The sequence below is a fragment of the Podarcis pityusensis genome (genome assembly GCF_964106645.2).
Source record: "Podarcis pityusensis genome assembly, chromosome: 2".
In the NCBI taxonomy this organism is placed as follows: Eukaryota; Metazoa; Chordata; class Lepidosauria; order Squamata; family Lacertidae; genus Podarcis; species Podarcis pityusensis.
In genome coordinates, this window is record NC_138029.1 from 68,459,431 (window position 1) to 68,482,487 (window position 23,057).

Consider the following 23,057-nt stretch of genomic DNA (forward strand, 5'->3'; position numbering starts at 1 on the left):
TTGCTTTTTCCTACATAAACCACAGACACAGACAGCTAAATGTACCAATTATTCTTAACCAAAGAGAAGACAAAGTAGTAACCAATTAAACAAGGAGAAAGGTGGCAACGGGAGTTTTCAAAACAATGTAATATCAAGAGACGACACAATATAAAGATGCTAAGCCAGAGGTAAGCTTATTTAAATCATAGATGGTGTACTAAAAAACTATTATTATTGCAATTAATTTATTAACCGCGTTCTAAAGCAGTGTCGCAAAGTTATCTACGCATAAGATAATTAAAAACTAGTGTTCCCATGGTCCATTGACAGACTTTAAATTTACAAATCAAAAGTGCACCCTCAGGATCACTGAATATCTAAGGCAGGGATAGCCAACATGTTTTCCTTCAAATGTCGTTGAACTCCTATCATGCTTGAACATTTGCCTTGGTGCTTGAGGCTGATGGGCATTACTTGTCCAACAGCATCTACAAGGCACTATGTTTGATATCCCTGATCTAAAGGCTTAACTGGTCTGTGTTAAACTGCTTAAAAATTCCTTTGGAAATGTGATGAGGTATGAAAATTATTATAAAATAAATAAATATGTGATCCTAATCACACACAAAGGAAGTGACAGTGGATCAGACCAAGATCCAACTAGTTCAGTATTGTTTATGAATCTGAGGAACCAGTAGGTGGGAGGCGATCCACTGGTAGTTCATGGTCCCTTCTTTCCACCTACCCCTGCTATAGACCCTTTTGGATTGTGGTGTGGATTCTGTTAGCAAAGGACACTGTTGGCACAGTTCTAAGTCCCACTTACTCTCTTGCAGTCCCCTGTCTTCAGAGCACTGTTTTAAAAAACAAGTTCCACTTGGGTGTGGGTGAGTGGACAGTTTGGAAATTATGTGCATGAATACAACAAATGAAAGCTAAACCAGCCGTTGGGATTGAATACTTACAAAAGGAAAGAACAAAATCTATGCACGGCATGGATGAGCAACAGGCAGGTGGATAAACTGAGACGTGGAATGGTAATAGTCAGGCTTTATTGTACCAGCCCAAGTTACCATTTCAGTCATAAAAATAATCCAACTGAAAATATGGTTCAAAAGAATAGAAGAGATGGGTGTGGAGAAAAAAGATAGTCTACTGTCTAATAACACCCATTTATTAAGCCAGTAATTGCAGAATTTTCTTGATTGCAATGACGTTTCACATTTCTAAGATCAAGCCTGAAGATTGTTGCCTTTACCACAAAACAGAGCTAAACCAACTCTAACCCTGGATACATTTTAGTAAGGCATGAAGGAATTCTAGCACATCTAACAGATAAGGATTATGTTTTGACAACCTGATTAGCTTATAAAGGTGTCACGGGAATCAAGCAGAAAATAATACGATAGTGCCATAAAAACAGGATCTCTAACGATGTGTGTGAGTTGATTTTCAAGGCTGAACATCGGTATACATAAGCAGGACCAGGAATTTAGTACAACTGAGGACTAATGAAATCTGCAATAGTCTTGTAATAAAAACAAATAACTCAGAAGGAAACCTTCTTGCAAGAGAGAAATCCATTTAACCAGGTATGACTTAAAAGCATCCATAAAAACTGCAATGTGGGTTAATATTGCCAGAATCAAAGCATCTGACAAGATTGATAAGCTGCCTGATAAGACAAAAACCTCTAAGAAGTTTGCATAAAATACTCACACAGGGCAGGCTACCTGTACAACTCAGAGGCGGCTGCTCACCCACAAAAGGTGGGTAAGGAAAAGGTGGTGATTGCTATGAACACACTTACGTAGCAGGCAGGAGAATCATAGAAGATTGGAGAGAAAGATGAAAGGCAGCAATTTAACACAACAAAACTGAATGCATGATGTTATAAAACAGCAACACTACTACAGTATCTTGGAACTGTGTGTATGTCTGTGTGTAAAGCATGCAGCTCCTTTAAATGGATTGTGCAAGAAAGCACAGCTGATCTTGCCAACATTTCAACCCGTGTCCACTTCAGTTTTATAAGGCTCGTTAATATCTAGGTTTAGGAAAGGCTTTCCAAAATAGTTTCATAGATCTGCTTCGGTCTCAGAATACCATTAGAACGGTAGTCCCAGCCACCAAAACATTAATCCACAGCTAGATACACTGTCGTGCCAGTGGTCAGAGAAGAAGAACTGATAAGACGATTCAGATATGACGTCCCTTCAGTTATGAACAACAGTCTATTGTACGGAGCTGCCCGCGATATATAACTGCATATAGCAAAGAAGCGAGAGCACACTCTGCTCGCTCTCAAGACAAGTGCTTTCAAGTATTCTCCTCTCCGGTTTAGTTCAGAAGCCTGGCACATCATGCAAACATACTTCAATAACATCTTGGTAATGTGCGCTCTCTAAAACTCAGAAGGAAGAAGGGCTAATATTAAACACATTCAGTGGCATGTTTCTAGAAAAAGAGGTGCTGGAACCCACAAGGAAAGCCTGCCTCCTTTGTTCTCTTGTAATGAGGTGCCCGGACTGAGTTCCGGTGAGTTCCAGCTGAAAAAAAAAGCCCTGAACATATTGTACTTTGTTTTATCATTTAATACAACTGCCAATCTGGAAATAAAGCTAACACAGAAAGCAATGAGCAGTTATTCTTCCCTTAAGAAAGAATATTGAAAAACCCTTACTACCAGTGTATTATTAATATGTTTTAAACATATTTTTATAAAAAAATTAAGCCTACCCTGATTGAACTTCTCTCTTACACAGGCTTTTGTGAACTCACCAAACAGAAACCTGGCCATATCTTGTTGATTCTATGTCAAGATTCTGTTCCAACCTGCAACACCAATTCTTGCAAAATTACTGTATTTTTCCGTGTATAACACAACCCTGTGTTTAAGACGACCCCTATTTTTGGGGACTCCAAATTAAGAAAATTGGGGGAGATTGCCCAGAGTTGTTGAACATTTTGGGGAGGGGGTTGCCCAGATTGCCAAAAATTGCTCAGCAGCCGCCAATCGCCTGCCCAATTGCCACAGCAGCAGCCAATCAACAACAGGGATTGCCACAGACACCAATCACCCAACCAATCACCGCTGACAATCTCCTGCTCGCGGCTGCAACCAATCACCCGTCCCCCCTCTGCACTATCCATGTATAAGACGACCCCCAATTTTTAACATTATTTTATAATGAAATAGTTGTCTTATACACAGAAAACTATGGTAATGTACAGTATCTCCCGGTTATACAATGGTATCTTGGGTTTAAGTACTTAATTCGTTCCGGAGGTCTGTTCTTAACCTGAAACTGTTCTTAACCTGAAGCACCACTTTAGTTAATGGGGCCTCCTGCTGCTGCCGCGCCGCCGGAGCACGATTTCTGTTCTTATCCTGAAGCAAAATTCTTAATCTGAAGCACTATTTCTGGGTTAGCAGAGTCTGTAACCTGAAGTGTATGTAACCTGAAGCGTATGTAACCCAAGGTACCACTGTAGTTGTTCAATAATTTCCCTCCACTTACAGGCCGTATTAACAGAGATAGTACAGCGGACGCTCGGGTTGCGAATGTGATCCATGCGGGTTGCGAATGTGATCCATGCCGCGTCTGCGCATGCGCGGATTGCGATCCAGCGCTTCTGCGCATGTGCAACCGCTGAAACCCGGAAGTAACCCATTCTGGTACTTCCAGGTTTCAGCACATCTGTAACCTGAAAAAAAGCAACCCGAAGCGTCTGTAACCCGAGGTATGACTGTATTAGAAAAGCCACAACCATTCACTTTAACCAATAAAGTAAAACACTTCTGATTTACAAAACATGAGGAAGTTAAAGCTGCTCATTGCCCTCAAAGTGCAGCAGGAGCATCTGATGAAGCAGGCAAGGTCTTTGGAGTTTACGATTACGCAAAGGGAACAAGGGGAGCCAATGGCTTGCGATTCCTGTTCTTCCTAATTGCGGTCTTGTGAGAAACAGCCCTTTTGCCTCTCCCCCAGCAGGCAGAAGATGCCAGCCAAACATTGTCAAAGAAGAGCCAAGAACTTGGAAGGCAAGACAAAGGGAGAGAGAGAGAGAGAAAGATTAAAGTCTCTTTTCTTTTTTGTTAAAAAAAAAGTTTGTTCTTTACAGGCCTGATATTATGCTAATTGAAATGCTTATGGGAACACATAACACTGTGAAATGAAAATAATTTTTATTTTTAAAATAGTAATTATTGTAGTTTTCAGCAAGAATAGGCAAAGTCTTTTTTTTAATTCACTGCCAAGTTCTTCTCTTCATTGTGAAATATATACGGATCAGCCTATGGTTGCCATTTGTTTTTCTCAAATTAAAAAAAATGTAAAACTAAAATAAGGTGACTGTAGCTTTTTTTTTTTTTAAAAAAAGCAAGTTTTTAAAAGGCAATCATGCTAAGTAGCAGCGGACTAGTTCATGGCGTATTTCGCAATGTTTGGCCACAGTTAAGTAACTACCGTATTTTTCCGTGTATAAGACTATGTTTTTTTCTTTTAAAATTATGTTTAAAATTGGGGGTCGTCATGGATAGTGTATAGTGCAAATTTCTTAAATTTGAGTCCCCCCAAATAGCGGGTGTCTTATACATGGGGGCGTCTTTTCCACGTAAAAATATGGTATGTTTCTAATGGACCAGTGAGGTAACCCTAGAGATGAACACAACATTGGTTTATATTAAGATGTGTGGTGTGGGGCAGGAGTGGGCAGAAGGTAGACCAGGATCTACTGCTGGCTCTGGGTGATTCGCCACTTAGCAGGCCAGCAGGCGCACTGGCAGTGCCCACCTGGCATTCCTGCCAGGATACCAACCTCCCTACTGCCTCTCCCCCCTTGGTGAGCAGCAGCGATGCCACTTTCCGGAGGCCAGGTGTACGGCAGTGACCCTCTCCATCAGCTCCTCCTGGGTCTTGGGGAAAGGTCTTCTCCACAACTTCATATCTGGCCCTTTTCACTGGAGATGCCACAAACTGAACCTGTTGCCTGCACACTCACAAAGACAAGGACTCCTCCTGGCCGCGGGAAAGCAAAAAAGCAGTTTGACTATTGTGGGGTTTATACAAAATGGTATCAACAATAGGAACACTTATTTCTGTATGCAGTGCATCCTGGAAAATAATCATACTGCTAAACCTCAAGTGGAAAGTAAGTATCGTATTTTTTGCCCTATAGGGCGCACCGGCCCATAGGGCGCACCTAGTTTTTTTTTGGGGGGGGAATAAAGGGGAAAAAATTATTTCCCCCCCCCCCGGCGCGGGGCTTCCCCCGAGCTTCCCCCGACCCCAGCCCCCAGAACAGGCTGCTATCCGCAAGCCTTGGGAGCCCGGAGGGAAGTCGCGCCGGGCTCCCAAGGCTTGCGGAGAGCTGCCTGAAGCCCGGGGTGCGCTCCGCTGAGCTCCCCGGGTTTCGGGCTGCAGGCTGCTGTCCGCAAGCCTTGGGAGCCCGGCGGGAACTTGTGCACCGACCCCTCTCGCTCTCCAGGCTTCAGCGAAAGCCTGCATTCGCCGCACAGGACACACACACATTTCCCCTTCATTTTTGGAGGGGAAAAAGTGCGTCCTATAGGGTGAAAAATACGGTATTTTGTGCATCAACACTGTGGTTAAGGGCTTGTCAGAATTTCCACTGGAACCACACACACCCCGGCCTTCCCACCCTGTAGTTCATTGCAGTACCTGAGCAATTTCCAAATGATATCAAAGTGGGATTGTTAAGGGTCCACATGGAAGAAATCTGTGCAGAAAGGCATGGCATGCAAGCTATGTGTTTTGAAAGATATCGACTATTTTGCGTGTGAAGCTGTGGAAAACACAATCTCCAAAAGTATTCCACCGCCCAAGTTAATATAAATTAAGTTCTTAGCTACAGCAGCCAAGATTCTATCTACAGAAGGGTGCTCTTCTCAGCTTCGTTGGCAAATGGTTTAAAAACATGCAGACAATTGCAATAAAAACAGCATGGCACCACCATGAATAAAGATGGTTCAATTTCCAATGCAAGTTTATTGTTCTAGCCAAAGGCCATGGCAAACCCACAGCAAGAGTGGCAATAAAACAATGCAAATCATACATCGAGAATATGAGCCAACATCCATGATGTAAGAGAGGTTATCGGAGACACCAAGAAATTCAAATCCAATTTGATTTCAAATGTATAACCTCTGAATCACCACAACAATTTATAGTGATTTTATCTAACACTTTTTTTCCTTCCCCCGCTTTTTTTTGCAGCCAGTGCATAGAGGGCCACTCTGCGTGTTATGGAGCTATTATTGTCACTCAGAAGAAACGAAACCATTTCTGTACCCCATGACCCTGAGATTAAGAGTCCCACGCTCTACTGACTGAGCTACCCTTAATGTTTTTACTTTACAATCAGTCTGATAATCTTTGAAGGTGATACCAGGTGAAACTCGGAAAATTAGAATATCGTGGAAAAGTTCATTTATTTCAGTAATTCAACTTAAAAGGTGAAACTAATATATGAGATAGACTCATGACATGCAAAGCGAGATATGTCAAGCCTTTATTTGTTATGATTGTGACGATCATGGCGTACAGCTGATGAAAACCCCAAATTAACAATCTCAGAAAATTAGAATATGAAATGAAATCAGCAGAACAAGGACTGCAAATAGAGCAATATTGGACCTCTGAGAAGTAGAAGCATGCATATGTACTTAGTACTTGGTTTGGGCCCCTTTTGCATCAATTACTGCCTCAATGCGGCGTGGCATGGATGCTATCAGCCTGTGGCACTGCTGAGGTGTTATGGAAGACCAGGAAGCTTCAATAGCAGCCTTCAGCTATTCTGCATTGCTCGATCTCATGTCTCTTATCTTTCTCTTGGCAATACCCCACAGATTCTCTATGGGGTTCAGGTCAGGCGAGTTTGCTGGCCAATGAAGCACAGTAATCCCATGGGCATTGAACCAGGTTTTGGTACTTTTGGCAGTGTGGGCAGGTGCCACAGTCCTGCTGGAAAATGAACTCAACATCCCCATAAAGCTCGTCTGCGGAAGGAAGCATGAAGTACTCCAAAATCTCCTGGTAGATGGCTGCGTTGACCCTGGACTTTAATGAAGCACAGTGGACCAACACCAGCTGATGACATGACTCCCCGAATCTCTTTTCTGATGAGAACAGCTTTTGCATCTCATTTGGAAACCAACGACCCAGAGTCTGGAGGAAAAATGGGGAGGCACACAATGCCAGATGCTTGAAGTCCAGTGTGAAGTTTCCACAGTCTGTGTTGATTTGGGGAGCCATTTGGACCCAGTATTAGAAACTGAGATATAAAAGCTAATCGTCAAATGGCACCTAAACCTAGGTTACAGTTGCCAGAACAGAATGTCTAGGCACTTTTTTGTTTGTTTCAGTGGAATTTTTAATTATTATTAATTTCAATTCTTTACCACTTTATATTTAAAGGAAAATTCTCAAAGTGGTTTACAACACATTAAAACATCAAATAAAACAAATTCAAGCTTCAAGGAAAATAGTTCAGATCCTTGCTCTCCCATATTTATTTATTTATCTATCTATAAGATGCCCCCTATTTTGGGGGCCTCAAAATTTAGAAAATAGGGGGGGCATTGAGCTTTTGGGGAGAATTATTTGGGGGGGATGCCGAAAATCGCTCACCTGCCAGAACGCAGCACACAACTGTTCGCGTCGCTTAAAATTGCTGCTTACAATCTCGGGCTCTCACTTTGTTCCGGCGGGTGAGCGATTTTTGGCATTGGCCGCTTGATTGTTTGGGGGTGGGGGAAATCCCAAAAATCGCTCACCCGCTGGAACGCAGCATACAACCGCTCGTGTCGCAGCTGCCTGATCGCTGCCATTAGCCCTCCTACTTGCCGCTCGCATCGCAGAAACCACCTATCAGCTCCCCAATCGCCGCCAGCTGCCGCCAATCACGCTCCCGCTTGCTGCGACAAGGGCAGCTGTCTATTGGCTGCCGCAGTGGCAAGCAGGAGGGCTAAAGGCGGTGATCAGGCAGCTGCGATGCGAGCGGTTGTGTGCTGCATTCTGGTGGGTGAGCGATTTTCGGCATCCCCCCCCCCAACAATCAAGCAGCCAATCGCCACTTACAATCCGGGCTCGCGCCAAAAAACCATTCACACATCCCCCTTAGCATTACCCGTATATAAGACGAGCGTAAATTTTGAGCCTCATTTTTGGGTAAAAAAAGCTCATCTTATACATGGAAAAATACAGTATATAGCTGTCCCATAGCAGAAGTACTCTAAGAAAACAGTGTGGTGTAAGACTAGAGTGTCAGACTAGGACCTGGGGGATCAGGGTTCAAATCGCCACTCAGTCATGAAGCTCACTGGGTGACCTTGGCCAGCCTCTGAACCTACCTCACAGGGTTGTTGTAGGGATTAACTGAGGAGGGGGTGAACAATGGACTCCATGGAAGAAGAAGAAGAAGAAGAAGAAGAAGAAGAAGAAGAAGAAGAGGAAGAGGAGGAGTTTGGATTTGATATCCCGCTTTATTACTACCCTAAGGAGTCTCAAAGCGGCTAACATTCTCCTTTCCCTTCCTCCCCCACAACAAACACTCTGTGAGGTGAGTGGGGCTGAGAGACTTCAAAGAAGTGTGACTAGCCCAAGGTCACCCAGCAGCTGCATGTGGAGGAGCGGAGACGCGAACCCGGCTCCCCAGATTACGAATCTACCGCTCTTAACCACTACACCACACTGGCTCTCCACACCACACTGGAGAATAAGGTGGGATAGAAATGCAATAAATAAGCGCTTCTGCTTACATTGATACTGAAAATAAAGATTCCGAATTGAGTTTTGATTTGTACGGACAAAAGTTAATTATTTTTAACTCCAAAATCTGCTATCAAAACTTCCTCTGCCAAACCAAGATACGGTAATCAAGTCCCCACTTCCTCGGCCCGTTTTAAATTTCTTAATTTAGCTGGCTCACTAAAAGAGTTACAACCCTGTAAAAGGGGGTGGGTGGGTTAAGTTTGTGCAACCAAGTCCCTTGCAAACATATTGTATCAAATTGCTGAAGCATACAAATAAAATCCTAATCTGCCTTTTTATTATCCCAACACGCCAGGTTGCACTAAAGATTGCTAAGCCCTTTCTGGATGTTTTATAGTTAGTTATGGCATCTTAGAGAAGAGCTAAAGGTATCATAATTTGCTTTTCTATAATTACCCCTATGCCTGGGCTTACCTTGAGCATTTGATTTCTGCAAAACAGATTGCTAGCAGGGTAGGAGTTTGAAACTTCAAACCTGGAAATATTTATTCCAACATCTACATTCAGGCCAATATTATGAAGTTTCCCGTCTTGTCTATTGCAGCATATCTATATATAATTAGGGTAGGGTGACAAAGGCAGGAATCTTATGGCATGAGAACTTCCGGCACCTTACTCTCAAGTTGCCTTTTCCAGACTGAAATTCCCTCTCTCTAGTACAGGGGATGAATACCTAACTTGCCATTAGAATGGATGGGTGGCAGGGGCTTCCTTGGACAACTTTTTAATTCAAGTAACAGCTTTCTGTCAGCAAACATATGAATTAAAGACCAAACTTTATCCCATACATCTTGATCCTGAAAGATTAATGTGACACTGCCTACCTGGTTACAGTTAAGACAGGTATTCACAATTGGCAGGCCCGAGGCAGAGGGTACTTGCTTAGGCTGCCCACAGTCATGACCCATTCAGCCTCAGCAGATTTGTGGAGTTTCCTAGGGGCTCCAGAGAATGGGGGAAAGGTTCCCCCCACTCACAGCTCTTTCTTCACCCTGTCCTCTCTTTCTCCTCCAACTGCTTTTCCATGTCTGCTTGAATTTCAGTTCAGATTCTGTTTTCATTATACTGCTGGATTTCTTCACTGACCAGTTATGAACATCTGTGGAACATCTGGGGGCCTCTTTCTAGAAGAATCATCACTGGAAATGTGACTTTCCCACTCATTCACTACCTTTCCAAGGGTGCTTATTAATCCATCACCCGCTGCCTTTTCCTCCTGTCTTTGCTTAGACCTATCTGCATCTTGATGTACCTCCAAACTATCACCAACTTCAGTTTCTTGTCTGGTAGGTCTCAACTGTGTCAGAATTCCTGCCTCCACTAACCCAACTAGTGCACCAATTATGGCATTCAAACCTTTCTCAGTGCAACAATTCTGCTCAATATTCCCTCTACTGTTTATTTTATCAAGAGACATTGGTCACATCAAAGTTCCCACAGTGCAGCTGTTTTAAAGCAGGCATTATGTGGAAACTCAATGGAACCTTGACCAGTATTCTTGCCACTGCATTTTGGACATTTTTGAGCTGTCTTCAAGGGCAGCCCCATCTAGAACATATTGAATAATGAAATCTGGACATTTCTAGAGCATGGAGAACAGCAGCCATGTCATTTCTGTCTAAAAGGGGCCACAACTGGCATTCACAGCCACCAAGGATGAGCCTTCAGTGCTGAATCTAGCAGCACTCCCAGGCTGCAGACCTCTTCCTTCAAGGGGAGTACAATCACAAGCAGGACAGGAGGTTCCTACCTCTTGGACATGAGAACTTGGCACCCATAACATCTCTGTCCTTTCAGGATTCAACTTCAGTTTGCAGGGCCACATCCAGCCTATCACCACCTCCAAGCATCATTACAACACCTCAATAGCCCCTCCAGATTCAGATGGAACAGAGATGCAGAGCTGGATGTCACCGGCATATTGATTCTCACCAAATCTGGTGACAGCTCCCATAGGCTTCATATAGTTAAATTGCATGAGGGACAAGATGGAACCTCAGCGGATGCCATAGGACAGCTCCCAGGGTGCTGAACAGCAGCTTCCCACAACTACTTTCTGGAAATGGCCCCGGAAGTATGAGCGGAACCACGGAAACACAGTGCCCTCAACCCTCATCTCCCTGAGACGATCCAGAAGGATACCATGGTCAACAGTCTCAAAAGCTGTCAAGAGATTGAAGAGAACAAGCAGGGTCACACTCCTTCCATCTCTCCCATCAACCAGTGAGACTGAGATAGTTTCTGTGCCATGACCAGGCCTGAAGCCTAAGTAACCAGTTTCTGCAAGCATGCCTGAAGCTGGACCACCATCACCTTCTGGACGAGATGGGCCATTGGCCTGATTCAGCAGGCTCATCTTATGTTCAATAAATAATGAAAAGCAACCTTGAAGTGGCTGGCAATCTAGAGAAGGCACTTTAGCAATCTGAAAGCTCCTGCTTTGACCATGCCTTGCCAAGTGAGTGAAAAAATGACAGGTCTCCAGGGACACTACCCTGACACCTTCCTTCCAGTGAAAAGAAGGCAGCTCCACGAAAGGAGCTCTTGGGGCAGCTTCTCATGTGGTATTTGGAAGATGTCAGTGTGTATCTCCATGCCTTAAAAGGAGTGAAAGTTCCATATGAGAAAGGCAACACTCAGGTCTGCATCCACAGACATTTAGATCTGTCCTTGCAGATGTCTTGCAAATACACCTTCTCAAAAGAGTTGGCCCACACTTAATTTTAGTGGGCTCTCTGGCACTTTTATACGGTTTATCCTGCAAGCACAGGATAAATCAAATTAGTGGTACAATATTTCTAAAGCGTTTGTGGGGGGTATTGTTTTCGTTTGTTACTATGCTGTGTATTTTTGTGTGTGTGTTTTGTAAACTACTCTGTGATTTTCAGATGAAGGGTGGCATAGAAATTCAATCAATCAATCAATCAATCAATCAGAGGCAGTTTGTTTTCCTTTTATCTCATCATTCTCCCACCCCCTTTCGTATCCTGTCTTATTAGACCAGGGGTCTGCAACCCACGGCTCCGGAGCCGCATGTGGTTCTTTTACACCTTTGCCGTGGCTCCAGGGCAGATACTAGCGAGGGGAGGAGGTGCATTGTGCGCCCCGACACTCCCCACTGTGGCGGACGCTGTACTGGCTGTGACGTCACATGGGGGCAGTGCGTGCGTTAGTCACGCACCGTCCCGACGTCACCTTCCCGGTTTTGCGGCTCCCAGGTTTTTTTTCTTCGGAAACGGGTCCAAGTGGCTCTTTTTGTCTTAAAGGTTGCAGACCCCTGTATTAGACTGTGAACCTTCAGGCAGGGGCTGTCCTATCTTTTAATAACTGCGCAGCACTTAAAAAAATTCAGGCACAATAACAACAACAACAACAACAACAATAATATGTCACCCATCTGACAGGGTTGCCCCAGACACTCTGGGCAACTTCCAACAATTTATAAAAACCACCATAAAACATCCAACATTAAAAACTTCTCTGTACAGGGCTGCCTTCAGATGTCTTCTGAAAGTCTTTATTCAACAACCACCTCTGTGGGTGAGAGAAGGGGGGGGGGTGTGCCCCAAGATACCTATGTAACATATGTAGTGCAAGTACAGCACAAAAGCAGTAAAACGTACCAGATAATAATACTGAAATAATACTAAACCAAATCAAAGATACAAATCTGTGCTGTGCTTCCGGGTATCTAAAGCAGCTTTTCTCAGCCGGGTGCCTTCTACATGTTTTGAACTACAACTCCCATCAGCCTCAGTAAGTATGCAATGCTGTCTGGGGCAGAAGTGAGTTATAGTCCCAAACACCTGGTGGGCACCCAGTTGGGAATCTCCAACATAAGCGTATATGTATTCATACATAGATGACGTCTAGGATATAAGTTTGAGAGATCTGTTTTTTTACAGACACTACAAAACTTGTACTGGATGTAAAAATTAATAAATGCCACAAAGTTTCAGTAGAAGAAGGTAAGGATGCCAAGTTCAGCCTGTGTACAATACAGTTCTGATCCTACAAAAACTGAAGTGGTAAACTACTTTGGGGCTCCTCCCTTTATATGTATATCCGTAAATTATTGGTTTTGTTCAACCAACTTTTACTCAGAGTAGACCCACTGAAATTAATGACCCACTGAATGACCCACTGAAATCCTATGCAAATCTGTACAAGCAGAACGCAAAGCTATTCCACAGAATAAATAATATGTTAAATTAAGTGTATTATTTGCATGAGAAAATCTCATGGAATTTCGGCGATTGTAAACACAGCACACGCTGAAGGACACCATCGTCAAACACTTTTACTACTCAAGACAAGTACACATTAAAGTTGTATTTGGTTCCACAGCTTTAAAAAAAATAAATCACTGCAGTCAGGTATTTGGAATCAAACATTGTGTGATGGTATCATGCAGAGTACTGGTTGAAAAGAGCAGCTGGAATATAAAGCATCAATTGGGCTTCTAATAGTTTGAACTACCAATAGACAAGCTAAAAAGGGCAAAAGGCAATAATTCAATGGATTTTGTGCTGTGTTTACTTAAAGCAGACTATAAAGTAACACACCTTTTTGCAGCACTTGTCAGTTCTGCAACATATTGATTTATCTGCAGTTCTTAATTCCCACCCCCCGGGACATGAGATATTAGGAGGGAACTGAAACCAGCGATTTGCATCACTTTCAAAAGGGGAGAGGGGAAATCCCTCTCTCATATACTTGACTGATTTCAATTCACTTCTGACATCAGTTTCTTCACTCACTTTATAAGTGTATACAGTCCTGTAAAGCAGACAGAAAGCTATGTTGAAAGATGTTCACATTTCTGCTAGAAGAAAACCTGATTGCTCTGAAAGACATTATGTCACGCAGTAGTAGTGTTAAAAAGCACACAGTTGCCTATTCCCTGCTGAGTTGCCAACTTTTTATCCAGCAAGGCCCCTGTGCATTTAACAGCTTTAAGACAAACAGAAATGTAGTAGGAGATTACTTTTCCTGTATTCCACAGAATATTTCTGAATATTATTTTTTACAAGCTATGCCACTGTTAGAAATACAGGAGCTTTGTTCAGGAAAGTGTTGGCAACCCTATTTCCAAATCACTTTGATGCAAATATATTCCTAACAGTATAACTAGAAGCCTGTCAGAATGCCTACTCACTCAAGCATGCCATTGATCACAATTAAAGAAGCCAATTTTTATTTACCAAAGTTAAACCATCCTTTTCTTATTACAGCTTTTGTTAACAATGTGGTTTTAATTTAATCTGCAGCCCAATCCCAAACTGGACAAAAGCCCAAAATTATATAGAGAATTGCAATTTTACACTCCACAATAAGTAAAACCAAGAGGAGCTATGTACATCAGATCTGCAGTACAATGCCAGCATGTTAACTGTGTTAATTTACAATAATGTATGGAAAATTAATCTCTTTGCCTCTTCCACACGAAACAGTGAGCTTTAAACACATCTCTTAACAAAAATTGAAGCTGATCACAGCCAGAAGAATCGCATAAGTTATAAACGAAATTATTTCCAGAAGTCGACATTAACGAGAGCAAAATCTGCATGTGATCATAACCAAAAGGTTTGCATACTAAGGTGTTGGGTTTTTAAAAAATATATAATGCGCAGGAGTGGAACCTGTTAAATTATCTTTAAAGTCACGTTTTTCTCCAGCCCAGCCTGTCTCCCTAGCACACACACTCCTTTCCTGTACTTGCCAGAGGACAAAGTAATACCTGACAGGGAGGCAGATTTCCAATAGCTACCCATCTGTCAAGGCAAACTCCCGCTCCAAAGAGAAAGATTATTATTATTTTTAAACCCAACACACAGACGCACACACATTGCAAGCTTTAATTTAAGGTGCCTAAAAGAATCAGGTTGGGAGGGAGAGGTGCAGGCAGACTGCCCTGCTCACCAGACTGAGAAAAGGGAAATAATTCTTACATAAGCATTTGCTTTACAACTGGACCTCTTCAGACTCCCCGCTTCCTTCCTCCCTCTCTCTCTTTAATACCGAGTTTCACACACAAAATGGGACGGTTTTGCAGCAAAGCATGCCTCGCTGTAAAAAACAAAACAAAAACGCTCGCGACGACTGACCATAAACAAATGGCCATCGTCCATACTCCAATCCGACATACCTGGGGCATCCCATTGATCTCGACAGGCCTTTAATTCCTCGTAACCAGTTCCGGATCTAGGTGCTCGGGGCTAACTCGGTGGCAAGACCAGTAAGGTGAACAGACCGAAAGCGTTTAAGGAACCGGGAGCCGCAAGTGCCATTGCCAAACCTCAGCACCCAGGTCATCACCCTGGGTGAGGTTAGGATCCCACCGCAAGGAGCCGACGCACTCTTTGGAAAGCGAGTTCTCCCTAACCCCGCTGGCCTTCCACTCCCCCGCACCTCGCTTTTTCTTTCGATTCAGCACTTTCCATTAATCTACAACTTGCTGCGGAACCCCCCCCCCGCACCCTCCCCTACTGCGAGCTCAGCTGCGTCTGAACTCTAGTAACCCCTCCAAAGCTCGCTGCCAGACCCAAGCGGCAGCAAAAGCAGCCTCCAGACCTGCGCGCAGCAAGGAAAAAGGGGGCAGGGCGGGGAAAGGGGGGGGGCTTCCCAGCATTGCTCTTGAAAGGGGGCGAGAGAGAGAGAGGCTGCAATAACTCAAAGGCACTGTGCAACTCTCCCATGAATTTGGCGACGTATCGTGGCAAATGGGGAGGGGGTGTTCGGAAGGCCTTTAAGAGGATCCAGGCAGGGAAGACCCCCCCCCCTTCTCAGTCACAGCCTCCCGGCCTTTTAAGCAGCCAAGCCAGGAGTTTGGGTGGGAAAGGGCCATAATAAGAAGGTGGGAGGGGATGGAGGAGGCCCTTGTGGGGAGGGAACATCCTCAGGAAACGAGAGGCGACCGGGTGGGGGGGGGGTAAAAAGACGGGCAGATCTGGAGAAGAGGGAGGCGGTGTTGGCAACGTGGGCGAGGGTTTGAAAAGGATCGGGGGTGGGGTCCAAGGAGGAGATCGGGGAGCGGGAGGGGATCCGGGAAGGGCCCCGAGGCTCCGGAGAAAGGGCCGTTAGGAAGGCTAGGGAGTGGGCATGCTGGGCGGGGGCGGGGTGGGGATGCAAGCGGCTCGGGCGCTTCTCCATCACCTGGGCTGTGCGATCCGCCTCCGCCCCAGCCGGGGGGCTTCGGATTGTTCCGCTCGCTTGTTCGCCCGCTCCTCCGCCTTCTCCTCCTCCGCCTCCTCCTGGCGGCTCCTACAGCAGCTGCCAAGGCTCCATGCCCGGCCTGCGTCGGCTCAGCGGCACCCGATCGGCCTCCACAGGCAGCATCGTCGTGGTCGTGGTCCGCCTGCCGGCGAGCGCCGCTGCCCCATTAGCAGGCGGCCATGGGGCCCTCCGCGGTGCTGCGCTCTGCGCCTGCAGCCAGCTCCCAGAGCAGCCCGTCCGTCCCCCTCCTCTAGCCCTTGCTGGCGGAGAGCGCATGCGCCCGCCCCGCCGAAACAAAAAGTCGCTGCTGCTGCTGCTGTCGCGGCCGGCGCGCTGCTCGGTTGGCGGGCGGGCGGGGGCAGGACGCGGCTGGCTCGCCCTCTCCTGGGCGCCTCGGAGCTTGCAGGTCCCTTTCCTCGCCCGCGGGGCCAGTCCAGCCGCTCCGCGCGGGAGCGGAGCCCAGCCAGCGCGGCCGCAGGTGGCCTAGCTTGTCGCGAAAGGCGGGATGGAAATCCGGCGGAGAGAGAGAAGGTTCCCTCGGGGTGATCCCGCTGCCTGATTCTAGCTGCTCAGGAGGAAGCCCCGTTTTTTTTTTTTTAATTAATATTTATTGAAGTTTCACAAAGAATAAAATCACATTGCTAAAAAAGAAAAATCTGAAAATAAAGAAAAAAAGTACACAATACAAAATACAAAATACAAAAAGATAAAAAAAAGAAAAACAGTTAAAAACAATTCCGTCTTTTCATAACTTTTTTTAAATTGTTTCCCAGACTTCCTCATACCTCCCTCTTTTGTATTCCAATTCAGTTTGTTAGTCCAGCTATTTCTTTCCCTCCTTTTTAATCCCAATCCTTAATATATTGTAACATTAAGTTTTTACCTATTAAAAACCAATTTTTCCATTCTTTTAACCTTTTTAATCCTAATCCTTAATCTTGATATATTTATAACTTTGAAGCCTGTACAGCTAGAAGCCAGTTAACTTCAATCCAACATCACTCTAACATTCATTAATTTTGCAATATTTCTGTAAATAATCTTTAAATTTCTTCCAATCTTCTTCCACCAACTCTTCTCCCTGGTCACGGATTCTGCCAGTCATTTCCGCCAATTCCATGTACAGTGGTGCCTCGCAAGACGAAATTAATTGGTTCCGCAAGTTTTTTCTTCTTGCGAGTTTTTCGTCTTGCGAAGCACGGTTTCCCATAGGAATGCATTGAAAATCAATTAATGCGTTCCTAGGGAAACCGCTTGCCAGGCTGGCGGTGCGGAGAAGGGCTTTTCTCCCCACCGCAAGCCTTCAGGACAGGTACGGGAACAGAGGGGAAGGCGCGCAGCGCTTTCCCTCTGTTCCCGGGGCTTGCGTGGGAGGAGGGTTTTTCCTCCCCACCGCCAACATTCAGAACAGCATTCTGAATGTTGGCGGTGGGAAGGAAAACCCTCCTCCCACCCCAAGTCTTCAGGAAAGCCATCCGAAGCTGGGCGGCGGGAGAAGGTGTCCCGGCCCCCCCGCCCGGCATCGGAGCTTCGTTCCGATGCCGGGCGGCGGGAGGAGGCGTCCCCCCCCCGCCCGGCATCGGAGCTTCGTTCCGATGCCGGGCGGCGGGAGGAGGCGTCCCCCCCCGCCCGGCATCGGAGCTTCGTTCCGATGCCGGGCGGGGGGAGGAGGCGTTCCTCCCCCCCCGCCCGGCATCGGAGCTTCGTTCTGATGCCGGGCGGGGGGAGGAGGCGTTCCCCCCCCCCGCCCGGCATCGGAGCTTCGTTTCGATGCCGGGCGGGGGAGGAGGCGTTCCCCCCCCCGCCCGGCATCGGAGCTTCGTTCCGATGCCGGGCGGGGGGAGGAGGCGTTCCGATGCCGGGCGGGGGAGGAGGTCCGAGGACAGTGGGGAAGACGCGCTGCGCTTCCCCGCTGTCCCGGAGATTTCCCTATGGGCTGTCGTCTTGCGAAGCAAGCCCATAGGGAAATTCGTTTTGCGAAGCGCCTCCAAAACGGAAAACCCTTTTGTCTAGCGGGTTTTCCGTCTTGCGAGGCGTTCGTCTTGCGGGGCACCGCTGTAATCCATCATTTTCATCTGCCATTCCTCCAGTGTGGGTAGCTCTTGTGTCTTCCAATACTTTGCGATGAGTATTCTTGCTGCTGTTGTAGCATACATAAAGAAAGTTCTGTCCTTTTTTAACACTGATTGGCCGACTATGCCCAGGAGAAAAGCCTCTGGTTTCTTCAAGAAGGTATATTTAAATAAGTTGGAATTGTAATGGACTTAACCTTCCGCGAAAGAGGAAAAATATATTCCATTTATTGAAAAAAGAGCAATTGGACTTAATTTGTTTACAGGAAACCCATATAACAAGATTGCATAGGAAACTACTCGTCAATAAGAGATTAGGCCAATAATTTATTTCATCGGATAAAGTCAAGAAAAGAGGAGTGGTAATCTATGCAAAAGAAAAACTTTCTCCAAAGTTTATATTTAAAGATGAACAAGGAAGATATTTGGCAATTGAAGTGCAAATTCAAGGTGAAAAATTTTTGATACTAGGGATCTACGCACCTAATGAAGGGAAGTCAGAATTTTTTAAGAAGTTGCATGAGACATTGTTGGACTATGTGGATTACAAATTAATTATGATGGGAGATATGAATGGAGTGGTATCTACAAATATGGACAAAGCACAAAGACAGGTAATTACCAGAGATGGGAGACTACCAAAGACTTTCTTTGAAATGACTGAAAATATGGACTTGATTGATATTTGGAGAACAAGGAATCCTCTCGAGAGAGAGGGAACCTTCTTCTCTGAAGCAATGATGACCTGGACCAGAATCGATCAAATTTGGATTACTAGTGGGTTGGCTCCAAAGATTAAGAAAGTGGAAATCTGCCCAAAGACTTGCTCCGACCATAACGCCGTGAAGATGGAGATGAAATTTACAACAACTGGTCAATTCAGATGGAGGATGAATGACACCCTATTTCGAGATGAGGAGATCCACAGAAAGGCCCAAAAAATTTTAAAGGACTATTTTGAAATAAATCTAAAAACTGATGTAGAAAAAAGAGTGATCTGGGACGCAAGTAAAGCAGTGATGCGAGGATTTCTAATTCAACAAAATTCAGTAAAAAAGAGAAAGCAAAATGAGAAGAAGGACAAGATTTTGGAAAAGATAAAAGAAGGAGAGAAGAAATTGAGATCAAAACCAAAGTCCCAGGAGATTTTGAGAGAGATTAAGTTATACCAGACACAATATATGGAATTGATGAATCAAGAGATTGAATGGAAGATAAAACAAATGAGACAAAAGACATTTGAATCTGCAGATAAATGTGGTAAGCTTCTGGCTTGGCAACTGAAGAAAAGACAGAAACTAAACACAGTTACAAGCCTAGAAGTGGATGGAAAGAATATATCTAAACCTAACGAGATAAGAAACTGTTTTTTGAGTTATTTTAAAAAACTATATTCACAAGGACTGCAGAAGGAGGAGGATATAGATGAATTCCTTAAAAAGTATGGACTACAAAAAATCTCCCACCAAAGTAAGGTGGATCTAAATCAGAGAATAACAGATCAAGAGATAGAGGGTGCCATTCAAAACATGCAACTGGGCAAATCTCCAGGACCAGATGGATTGACTTCCAGATACTATAAAGCTTTGAAGGAGTGGTTGGTACAACCATTAAAGGAAGTCTGTAATGAGATCTTAGAGGGGAAAAGGGCACCAGAATCGTGGAAAGAAGCGTATATTACACTCATACCAAAGACAGAGACTGAAAAGACTCAACTTAAGAACTACCGTCCAATATCATTACTTAATGTGGATTATAAAATTTTTGCAGACATTCTGGCAAAAAGACTGAAAAGAGTGTTGATGGAGAAGATTCATAAGGACCAAGCAGGCTTTCTCCCAAAAAGGCATTTATCAGACAATGTGAGGAACATAATAGACATTTTGGAATTATTAGAGGTGAATATAAACACTAAAGCAGTTCTGATCTTTGTGGACGCGGAGAAAGCCTTTGACAATATTTCTTGGAGTTTTATGAAAAAGAATCTTCATGGGATGGGGGTAGGCCAAGGATTCGAGAATGGAGTGGGTGCCATATACGCTGAACAAAAGGCTAAGTTGATTGTAAATAATGTGATAACTGAAGAATTTAAAATAGAAAAAGGGACACGACAGGGGTGCCCAATTTCCCCATTACTTTTTATTTCTGTTCTGGAGGTGTTGCTAAATATGATTAGAGATGACCAGCAGGTTAAAGGTGTACAGGTCGGAGCCAAACATTACAAGTTAAGGGCCTTTGCAGATGATTTAGTACTTACTTTACAAGAGCCAGACACTAGTACAAAAAGGGTGTTGGAGCTAATTCAAGAATTTGGTCAGGTGGCCGGGTTTAAATTGAATAAACAAAAGACTAAAGTTTTGGAAAAAAATTTAACAGTCATGGAGAGGGAGAAGTTTCAGAATGAAACAGGTTTGACAGTGGTAAAGAAGGTGAAATACCTAGGGGTCTATTTGACATCTAAGAATTTGAACTTGTATAAAGACAATTATGAAAAATGTTGGTCGGAAATTAAAAAAGATCTAGAAATATGGTCAAAATTGAAATTGTCAATGTTAGGCCGAATTGCAGTTATTAAGATGAATGTATTGCCTAGAATGCTATTTTTGTTCCAAACATTACAAATTCTGGACAAGATAGACTGTTTCAAGAGGTGGCAGAAGGATATTTCGAAATTTGTCTGGCAGGGCAAAAAGCCCAGAATAAAATTTAAAATACTGACGGATGCAAAAGAAAGAGGGGGGTTTGCCCTGCCGGACTTAAAACTGTATTATGAAGCAGCAGCATTTTGCTGGCTGAAAGAATGGATGCTCCTCGAGAATACAGATATCTTGGACTTAGAAGGTTTTAATAATACATTTGGTTGGCATGCATATTTATGGTATGATAAAATTAAGGTGCATAGGGCCTTCAAAAACCATATTGTTAGAAAAGCATTATATAATGTCTGGATAAGATATAAAGATTTGTTGGAAAGTAAAACCCCTAGATGGTTGTCACCTTTGGAGGCTACGGCGTTGAAAAAGCTTAATATGGAAGCCGAATGGCTAAAGTATTGGGAAATTTTGGAACAAGATGGAGATAAGTTGAAGTTACAGAGTTATGAGAAATTGAAACCCAAAGTTTGAGATTGGCTCCATTATTATCAAATAATGGAGGTGTATAAACAAGACAGGAAAATTGGCTTCCAGGTGGAGAAATCAAAATTAGAAATTGAACTGTTAGAACCCAATACTAAGAATTTGTCAAGAATGTACAATCTGCTGCTGAAATGGAATACACAAGATGAAACAGTTAAATCAGCTATGATTAAGTGGGCACAGGACATTGGTCATAACATTATGTTTGCTGACTGGGAATGGTTGTGGAACACCGGTATAAAATTTACGGCATGTAATGCCTTAAAGGAAAATATTATGAAAATGATCTATAGGTGGTACATGACCCCAGTCAAGCTAGCAAAAATTTATCATTTGCCTGATAATAAGTGTTGGAAGTGTAAAGAAACTGAAGGTACTTTCTATCATCTTTGGTGGACGTGCCCGAAGATTAAGGCTTTTTGGGAAATGATATATAATGAAATGAAAAAGGTACTTAAATGTACTTTCCCGAAGAAACCAGAAGCCTTTCTCTTGGGCATTGCCAGCCAATTGGTGTTAAAGAAAGATAGAACCTTTTTTATGTATGCTACGACAGCAGCAAGAATACTCATCGCAAAGTATTGGAAGACAGAAGAATTACCCACCTTGGAAGAGTGGCAGATGAAGGTGATAGACTATATGACATTGGCTGAGATGACTGGCAGAATCCGTGAGCAGGGGAAAGAGACGGCGGAAGAAGATTGGAAGAAATTCAAAATTTATCTTAAGAACTATTATAAAATTGAGGAATGTTAAAATGTCGAGGTTTGGAGAAAGAAAAGGAGATTACAGCGACATAAGATTAAGTTGAAGAAAAGAATAAGAAAAAATATATTTGATAAAATTATTTAGAATTTGCTGAAATAATTTTGGAAATTGGGATGTAAGAAGGGGAGGTTTGGGGGAGTCCGAGAAGAGAGGGATATGAAAAAAAAGGTTATGAAATTATACATGTTTGTATGTCTTTTTATTTGTTTGTATTGTTTAAAACTTTTCTGTAAAATCAATAAAAAATGTAAAAAAAAAGAAGAAGGTATATTTAAATACCTTTTTTAATTCATTATATATCATCTCCCAGAAAGCCTTAATCTTTGGGCACGTCCACCAAAGGTGAAAAAAAGTACCTTCAGTTTCCTTACATTTCCAACATTTATTATCAGGCAAATGGTAGATTTTTGCAAGCTTGACTGGGGTTATGTACCACCTGTATATCATTTTCATAATATTCTCTCTTAAGGCATTACATGCCGTAAACTTCATACCTGTGGTCCATAACTGTTCCCAGTCAGCAAACATAATATTATGTCCAACATCTTGTGCCCATTTAATCATAGCAGATTTCACCGTTTCATCCTGAGTATTCCATTTCAACAGCAAGTTATACATTCTTGACAAATTCTTAGTTTTGGGTTCTAACAGTTCTGTTTCTAATTTTGATTTTTCCACCTGGAAGCCAATTTTCTTATCCAACTTATATGCCTCCATTATCTGATAATAATGAAGCCAATCTCTCACTTTGTTTTTTAGTTTCTTGAAACTCTGCAATTTCAATTTGTCTCCTTCTTGTTCCAAAATTTCCCAATATTTTGGCCATTTGACCTCCATATTGAGCTTTTTCAAGGCTTTCGCTTCCATCGGTGACAGCCACCTTGGGGTTTTATTTTCCAATAAATCCTTATATCTTATCCAAACATTAAATAAAGCTTTCCTGACAATATGGTTTTTAAATGCTTTATGTGCTTTCACCTTACCATACCACAAGTATGCATGCCATCCAAATACATTGTTAAAACCTTCTAAATCCAAAATGTCAGTGTTTTCAAGAAGCAGCCATTCTTTCAACCAGCAAAAAGCTG

General features: G+C 43.5%; 1 protein-coding gene across 3 annotated transcripts in view; it reads right to left on the reverse strand.

Moving 5' to 3' along the window:
• RNF145 (ring finger protein 145) overlaps positions 1 to 16,263 on the reverse strand; it is a 60,859-nt gene extending 44,596 nt beyond the window's left edge. The window contains exon 1 of one of the 3 annotated variants that reach the window (XM_080988249.1): positions 15,933 to 16,263. Coding sequence is in view for 1 of the 3 variants with exons in the window: in XM_080988248.1 (XP_080844374.1) it covers positions 14,926 to 14,934 (9 nt within the window). In the remaining 2 variants the exon portion in view is untranslated. Of the gene's footprint in view, positions 1 to 14,728; positions 14,854 to 14,925; positions 15,178 to 15,932 lie in introns of those variants that run through there. The other 2 variants (XM_080988248.1, XM_080988250.1) reach the window with 2 other exon arrangements.
• Between the last annotated feature and the right edge of the window lie 6,794 nt (positions 16,264 to 23,057).